General features: G+C 37.1%; 1 protein-coding gene across 1 annotated transcript; it reads left to right on the top strand.

Moving 5' to 3' along the window:
* Positions 1-2,074: 2,074 nt before the first annotated feature.
* LOC122293742 (secreted RxLR effector protein 161-like) lies at positions 2,075-2,794 on the top strand. The gene has a single exon (XM_043102231.1). It carries the CDS (start codon positions 2,075-2,077, stop codon positions 2,792-2,794), a length of 720 nt encoding a protein of 239 aa, XP_042958165.1.
* Positions 2,795-9,405: the final 6,611 nt, after the last annotated feature.

Genomic DNA, 9,405 nt, shown 5'->3' on the forward strand with positions numbered 1-9,405 from the left:
GCAGTTATCAAAGGATGAATGCAAAGCATATGATGGTGCTAGAAAATGAATTTTAAGAGGCACCAGAACTACTGACGACTGTTATGGAATCACTCTCATCAACACAATACGATGTCACAAGGTAGAATTGGATGAAATTGAGTTGTGGCATTACCGTCTAGGCCACATCAACTATAGAGAAATGCGAAAGATTCTCAAGAAAGAAGTTGTACGAGGACTGCCAAAAAATTTGAAAAACAAAAAGATAGTGTGTGGAGCTTGTCAAGAAGGAAAGCAGACCAAGGCACAGCACAGGAAGCTAAGTGACATTTTGACCTCACGACCACTTGAGCTGCTACATATGGATTTGATGGGTCCTACTCAAAATGAGAGTCTTAGAAGAAAGAAGTATATAATGGTTATCGTAGATGACTATTCAAAATATACGTGGATCATTCTATTGAGAGATAAAATAGAAACTTTCGAGTTTGCTAAGAAATTGTTTAGACGACTACAAACAGAGAAGAATTCTTCTATCTCTCGTATTTGTAGTGATCATGCTAGAGAATTTGAAAATGCTAATTTTTCTTCCTTTTGTGATGAACAGGGCATACATCAAGAGTTCTTAGCCCCAATCACTCCACAACAAAATGGAATTGTGGAGAGGAAAAATTGAGCAATTCAAGAGATGGCACGCACTATGCTAAGTAGCAAAAAGTTAGCTCTATACTTCTAGGAAGAAGCTGTCAATACTACTGGACATATTTTGAACCATGTAATTGTTCGCGCAAGCACCAAACTCACTCCCTATGAGTTATGGAATGGAAAGAAACCCACGGTAAAGTATTTTAAAGTATTTGGGAGTACCTGTTACATTCTAAGAGACAGAGAGAGTACTCAGACGACCCACAAATTTGACAGCAAGAGTGATGAAGGATTATTTCTGGGATACTAATCAAACAGCAAGGCCTACAAAGTTTACAATTTATGGACTAAAAAAATGATGGAGTTGGTCAATGCAATTGTAGATGAAAATTCCAAACAAGTGACCACCACATAATTTGAACAACCTATTGAAAATATCAAAGAAAACTCAACAGATCAAGAGGACATAAATGCAGTGGAACCTATCTTACCAAACTCAACTCCAACCCGTGAGAAGGAGCCATCGACAAGAATCAGTCACAACCACCCAAAAGAAAACATTCTTGGAGACTTGAGAGTGAAGGTATGAGACTAAGAAAACGAGTTTTAAATCAAGTCTCATATGTTTGCTATTTATCGCAGGTTGAACCAAAAAAGGTGGAAAAAGCTTTACAAGATGAAAGTTGGGTAAATGTCATGCATGAGGAACTGCACCAGTTCACTCGAAATCAAGTGTGGGAATTGGTACCTAGACCCGAGGATCATAACATCATTGGAACAAAGTGAATTTTAAGAACAAGTCATACGAACATGGCACCATTGTTCGTAACAAGGCCAGACTGGTGGCACAAGGATACACCCAAGTTGAAGGAATTGATTTTGAGGAAACTTTTGCACCAGTAGCACACTTGGAATTAGTTCGCATACTACTAGCAATTGCAAGCCATTTACATTTTAAGCTTTATCAAATGGACGTTAAAAGTGCATTTTTAAATGGCATACTAAATGAAGAAGTATATGTTAAACAACCAAAGGGATTTACTAATCACATGTTTCCTGACCATGTTTTTAGAATGAAGAAAGCTCTTTAGGGATTAAAGCAAGCACCTCGAGCATGGTATAAAAGACTCACAAAATACTTGTTTGATAATAATTTTGTAAGAGAGCAAGCTGACTGAACATTATTTTTAAGAAAATTTGGTAAGCATTTACTTATAGCACAAATATATGTAGATGATATTATGTTTGGTTCCACTCTTGATAAACTTTCACATGATTTTTCTAACAACATAAAAAATGAGTTTGAGATGAGCATGATTGGGGAATTTAATTCTTTCTTTGAATCCAAATCAAACAAACTGAAGAAGGAATTTTTATTTCACAATCAAAATATGCTAAAGATCTTGTTAAGAAATTTGGAGTGGAAGGAAAGACACATGCTCGCACTTCGATGAGCACTTCAATTAAAATATGCTCAGATTCTACAAGTAAGAGCATTGATCCTACTCTCTACAAAAGCAGGATAGGAAGTCTTCTATATATTACTACTAGCAGACCAAATATTACTTTTAGTGTAGGTGTATGTGCACGGTTTCAGGCAAAACCCAAACAATCACATCTCACTGCAGTCAAAAGAATTCTGAAATACTTGAGTGCTACGGTTGACTATGGCATCTGGTACTCCAGAGATTCAAATCTAAGTATGGCTGGCTATTTTGATGCTAACTGGGCTAGTAATGTTGACGATAGAAAAAGCACCACTAGTGGCTATTTTTATGTCGGTAGCAAACTGGTAGCATGGATGAGCAAGAAGCAAAATTCCATCTCTCTCTCCACTGTTGAAGCTGAGTACATTGCAGCTGGTAGTTGTTGCACACAGCTTCTTTGGATGAAAAAGATGTTTGAGGACTATGGATTCTCACAAGATGCTATGACTATTCATTGGGATAATACTAGTGCCAATAGTATCTCGAATAACCCTGTGCAACATTCTCGAACCAAGCATATAGATATAAGACATCATTTTATACGAGACTTGGTTGAGACAAAAGTCGTGTCACTTGAATATATTAATACCGAACACCAATTGGCTGATTTATTCACTAAACCTTTGGATGGGTTAAGGTTTGAATTTCTAAGGAAGGCCATTGGTTTGTGTGTCATGCCCTGATTTTTTAATAATAATAAAATAATAATAAAACAAACAAAAAAAGGGGGGGAAGTTGTTTTGTTTTTGTTTTGTTGTTTTTGACTTTTTTTATTTTTTTATTTTTTTTTATTTTTTTTACTTTCATAGTTTTTATGTTGCTATCATACACAAGGTACAGGTTTGCTGAGTATACCAAGTCCATGCACTCTATAACCACACAAATTCATTTGTTTGGGTACGAACTAGATCTTCTCTGGTATGTGTTCTTACCTTTGATGCAAAACTCTTAAGAAAGACCTATTGAGTACTCAATCCTCTGCATAGTGAGGAGTCAGATTTGATCTCCTAACAAATTAATGACATCATGTTAACCTCTATACAATGCATCACATGAGGGAGAATCTATGCCGTCGAATTAACTAAAACTAGTTGAACCTATTACTCAAAAAGAAAAATAATTCCTCTTGCCATGCACACTGGTCAATCCTTATCGAAAAAGTTGAGTGTTCAGAAGTCATTACGGAAAGAGGCAAACACTCATGCCAGGATTTGAGCCCTTCCTGTCCTTGAGAGAAAAAATCATTGTCTTCATCATTATGGAAAAAGATAAGCAATATTAAATGGACATACAGGCTCTATTGACCTTGTGCTTGGAGGGAAATACTTTTTCGGGTATATAGGCCATAGCATAAAGTTTGAATTTCAAGGAAAGTTCACCCTTCTTAGATCATTACAAAAAGGGGCCAAAGGAAATAAATAATAACAGGGGAAGATTTTGTCTACCTCACTCACACACACACACGTGTTCTTGGGAGGTCATATATTAAGTAAACTGCTCAATTGTGAAGACTGACCAGTTAGGAATAATTCTCCTGAATAAATGAATAAGTGTTTTTTTTTTTTTTTAAAAAAAAAAAAAATCTCTTGGACAAAGGTGTTATTCAAAAGACTCAATCGTGTGGATGAAATGTACATATTAATTGTCTTTTGATTCTTTAAAATTGTTTTGGTTGTTTCTATTTAGTTTTTTTTTTAAATTATAATAAAAAAATGAGGGCACAGCTAGTATCATCTTGGAGAGTTGCCTCTAAGGCATACTCTAAGGGGCTCGCATGCATGGCAAGTCCCAAGCCTCACGTCCCACGTTCTGAGCGGGAGATTAAAAATAAAGCTGCTGCTTTGCAGCATTAACTACATGCCATCTTCCATAATCACTCATTAATCCGTCTTTCATTCCCAAGTGGGCTGATATCTTCTCTGATACTCCTCGAGTTAGAGAAACCCAAAAATCTCTCTGTGTCGTTTGAAGTTTTACTATTCGTGATAATCCCTCTTCACAACCTCAAGGTAAGATTATCTCATCTGAATATTTTGCTGAAGATCGACCATCATTTATCTTTGGGCTTCACTGTTCTTAATTTTTTTTTCAAATTCCTTAAAATACTTGAAGCTCTGTTGGGAATCTGCTTGAGTTAGCACTTGAAAATCAGTTGAAAAGAGGATTAGATGAGTTTTTGAAAAATAGGCATGATGATTGTATTTACAAAAGTGACTAATGAAGTTTCTCTGTTTGGCTTGTCTTAAATATCGATCATGTTTCCCTTTGTATTGCAATGACATCCTGATTTGGAGTAGGAAATGTGTCCATCGGATAAAGATTACTGATTTCTAAATATTTTTTAAAATACGAGCATGGATGGTTTAATTTGTTTTGAAAAGGTACTATGTTAGGTTTTGAATATGGAAATACCTATGAACCTGAGTCCCTTAGTATTATCTGCATTTCTCATACTCTGAACGGTTTTGGCTTGTAGATGAAATATAAGACTGTTACAAAGAAGGCAAAATTAGACCGGCATGCAATCCCTAAAAATTCCTTGAGTAAAGAGGAAACTGAGCAACTTGAGTAAACTCCAAAAAGAACTAAAGAGACAGAAAAAGGGTCAGTCCCTAACAAAGGAAAATGGAGCAGTTCGAAGCCTTCGACTTCAGGTTCTAACCACTAAAGTTCTCGAGTAAAGAAGCTAAAAGCATCTACAAAACAATTTTCTCTAAAAGAAACGTGCTTGGAGAAAGAGAGATAACATTGAATGATCTGAATGAACCTAGCTTTGATTTTATAGCCCACATTTTTGGGACAGAGGGTGGGAAAAGATAACAGAGGGGGCTCCTGCTCCATACATTGAGGTTGTTAGGGAATTTTATGCAAAAGCATTAATAAGTGTTGATGACAAGTTCATTACTTTTGTTGTCAAAGGAGTTGATTTAATCATTACTCCCGAAATTGTGAGAGAGTTCTATGAGCTCCCAAGTGTGGAAAACCCAGATTTTCCATCATGGGGACCCTGTTAAAGGCCCAAATGAAGGATCTGTTTGCTGGGCCCAGTGCACCAGTATGGCCCCCAAAAGTTCATAGGCTCCCTATGAAGTCCATGCTCCCCAAATTTAGGTTTCTGGCCAAAGTAGTCCTGACAAATCTGTGGCCCATTTCTAAACACACTGAGCTAACAGTTGAGAAAGCTCAATTTATGTATGCATTAGTGAAAAATGTTCCTATTGATCTTCCTTCACACATTGTTGGTGTGATCTCAAAGGCCAGAACTGATAAAATGGACAAATAAAGTTTGCCGTTTGGTGTTCTTATCATGAAATTGGCCAAAATATCTAAAGTCCCCTTGAGAAGTACTGAGGCCACACTTAAAATGTTTGGAAAAATCTCATCCAAGACTGTTACTAAGTTAGAGGCAGTTGTTGGGTTAAAGAAAATGACTCATGCTGAGGCATCCACATCCTCTAATTCTCATTCAAAATAGTCCACTAAAGTGGTTGAACAACTTCAAATTTTGCAATCAAAATTTGACTCATTTGTGCACAAATGGGAAGAGAAGATGGAGAAGATTGATAACTTGCTTGCAGATCAGCAAGATGAATCTGAAAAAATAAATGATAGACTACAGCAAATTGTAGTGGATGTGGATCAGATCTTGAAAACAGTCACTTCACCAGAAGATGAAGATAACTTTGAGTCTGACTGATGCTGCCAGATATAGGGGGAGAAGGGATTACTGCAGAGGGAGCTGGGCTGGTTATTATGCTGGAGAGCTGTTGATGACGTGCAACCACCATCATCATTTCATTTCTTTTGAGTTTCAGTTTTATCTAAAGTTATTTCAGTTGGGTGTGTATTTTAAACTATATATTTGCATGTGTAGCATTTATTTGCTAGTTCACATACTTTGTGCTATGATAATTTTTGTCATGATGGAATTTAATATGAAGTATGACTATCTACATGAGATCCTTGATGTTGGTTGGCTGGTTTGTGTTTGGCTAGGATTAGATGCGTATAATGTTGGGAATGAATGTAATCTTAATTGGACTCTAGTGATCCGATAAGACTTTGTATTTAAATTAGAACTCTTATCATAGTTTGTTATATCATAAGATAAGAGTTATCAAAGAGTCTTAAGAATGTTGAGAGTCTTAGCATCAGTTGAAGAGATAAAGACATAAGGCACATTGAAGAAATTGAAGCTGATCTGAACTCTACATAGTTCAGAAGAATAATCCAGTCCGAGGTGTTTGCAAGTTGGAAGAAATGTCTCTAACTAGGATACTGGATAAACCTGTTAGCAGACTCCTTCTACAAGTCGATGACAACATTAATTATATAAATGGAGTCGGCTGAGGGTTTATGAAGTAAGTATAGATAGCACATATTTTACATTGATCGAGATCTTGAAGTTCTGGATAGACACCTCAAGAGATTAGGCTTTGGAAAATTTTGAGAAACTCAGTTCGTGGAATTGAGGGGGAGCATACTCCAAGGGAGAGTTGTCCTGTTCGAGGTTCAACCACTGGAGGTTCCAGTAGGAAAGGGAACGATTGGAAAGTATCAGAGGTTCTGATTACCTACTGAGGTAGAAGGCAAGCGGGTCGCATGTCTTGAGTAAACGGGTTGGTTACAAAGGTTTTGTTAACAGTTTACTTGTAGTTCTCTAAATCAATAAATTGATTTTCTTGGATTTGGTTGCCCTGTAGGGTTTTATCTTTGAAGAGTTCTTCAAAGAGTTTCCCTTTGTAACCAAATAGTGTGTTCTAGTGAATATTTTATTTTGGTTACTAATTGGTGCTAGTAAATTGTGCTAAGTGTTAAGCGTGACGAATCAGGGGTACTGGGGTAATTTCAATATGCCGCCCCAATTGATGAAAGTCTCGGCTGAGTCTTTAGTGTATGAGAGTGGCTTTCTCGGTGTTGTGTTAAGAATTAAGTAAAGAGAAGAAAATGGAAGGAAACTTGTGTTCTCATTAATTTGTCTCATGTCTCTTTGAACAATATGCCAATATATATACAACTTCAGTAGAGCTTTCTACAATTGGAAAGGATAAAAAAAAAAAAAAAATACAAAAGGTCACTATCTTTAAAATGGCAGACTCTATCATATGTACATGTATGAGGCTACAGACATGAATTTCCACTACTTGCTCTAAGATGTTAGTTCTCTCATTACCTGGTGCTATGGTGCTTTGGTGCTAAGGAGCTGCTGCTAAGGTTAGTGCTTGGTGCTCTAGTACTCTGCATCAAGAGAGGGGAATCCGTTTGTTTTCCTTTTGTCTTTGTTGTATGCAATTCTTGAGACTCCCCCTTAAGATGGGCATATATGTTTAGGACACCCATCTTGGATAGTAATGAGAGGAATAGAGGTGGTGTCAAAGCCTTAGTCAGCATGTCTACTAGTTGAAATTTCAAAATCACATGCACTGACTTGATGATACCTGCCAATACTTTTTTTCTAACAAAGTGGCAGTCCAATTCCACATGCTTTGTTCTCTCATGGAATATGAGGTTCTTAGTGAGGTGTATTGTGGATTGGCTGTCACAATACAATAGAGTAGGCTGCAAATGCATGATTTTAAAATCTTCTAGGAGTGTTTTTAACCAAATGATCTCACAACTTGTATGTGCTAAGGCCCTATGTTCTGCTTCAGTTGATGACCTTGAGACCACAACTTGTTTATTTAATTTCCAATTGATCAAAGAATTTTCAATAAACACACTAAAGTCAGGTATGGATCTCCTAGTTTTAGGACATGCTACCTAATCTGAGTCACTAAATGCGTTTAGATGTAAAGATGACTTTGAAGAAAAGAAGATTCGTTGGCCTATTGAACCCTTAACATATTTAAGTATTCTATAGGCTGCGAGAAGATGAGTGTGAGTGGGTTTGTCCATGAATTGACTAAGGATGCCAACAGAATATGTAATGTTATGTCTTGTGGTGCTTAAGTTAATGAGCTTTCCTACTAACCTTCGATAACTAGTGATATCAAAGAGGATTTCTCTAGAGGAATGTGTCGATCTGTGATTTGATTCCATTGGAGTGGTCACAACCTTGCTGCCAAGTAATCCAAAACTTTTAACAATTTTTAAAGCATATTTCCTCTGACAAACATAAATACCATCTTTTGATCTTGCAACCTCCAATTCCAAGAAATATTTAAGCACCCCTAAGTCTTGGATCTTGAATTGATCTTGTAACTAAGCTTTGACAAAATTAATAGCAGCTAAACTATTGCTTCCCAAGATAATGTCATCAACATACACTAAGAGGGCAACAACCATCTTTGTCATTCATAGTAAATAATTTATAATCTGATTTTGATTGTAAAAACCAGTGGCAACAAGAGATTGAGTGAATTTTTCATTCCATTGCCTTGAGGCTTGCTTTAGGCTATACACTGACTTGTGAAGCTTGCATACTAGTTTCTTCCCTTCAAGTTGAGATTCCCCCTTAAGCTGAAAACCAGGTGGCAAGTCCATGTAAATCTCTTCATCGAGATCACCACGGCGAAAAACATTATGAACATCTAATTGTTCTAAATGCCAATTGTGAATAGCAGCAGGTGCAAGGAACAATTTGACAGTGGTCATTTTAACTATGTGGCTAAAAGTTTCTTGATAATCAAACCCCTCACATTGAGTATCCCCCTTTGCAATTAGTTGTGCCTTGTTTTTGTCTACGGAACCATCTGATTTCAATTTTACTTTGAACACATACTTGCAGCCAATTGATTTCTTTCCAGTAGGAAGAGGGATGATTGACAAAGTGCCATTGTTTTCAAGGGCTTTAAGTTCTTGAATGATGGGATTACGCCAATGATCATGTACAACAGCCTCCTCATAGTTTTTAGGTTCAGATGTGACAGTGAGAGATAGAGCATATGATTGATGAGAAGGAGAAAGCCGTGAGTATGAGAGTGTTTGCTGTAAAGGATGTGCAGTGGAATGTGTAGTGGAATGTCAGAGAGAAGGATGATGAAGAGAGGAAACAAGTTGTCACTGATAGTCATGCAAGTAGGAGGGTGTATGTTTGATTCTATCAGATCTCCTAAGTTGTATGGATTGAGAGGGTTGAAGTGGACTAGGTGATAGTGGTGTAAAAGGTGTAGAGGGTGGATCAATTGATATCATCTCAAAGTGGTTTGGTGAAGGAAGGGATGTAGATGAAGGAGATGGTGGGGAAGCAGGTGATTGTGGTTGAGGAGAGTGAGGATGTTCTGTCTAGGTTGAAGTAGAGGGCGATAGGAAAGGAATTGCGTGAAGAAGAGGTGGGGATAAAGTGAGGTCTGGT

This window comes from Carya illinoinensis, chromosome 14 (genome assembly GCF_018687715.1).
Source record: "Carya illinoinensis cultivar Pawnee chromosome 14, C.illinoinensisPawnee_v1, whole genome shotgun sequence".
Lineage (NCBI taxonomy): Eukaryota > Viridiplantae > Streptophyta > Magnoliopsida > Fagales > Juglandaceae > Carya > Carya illinoinensis.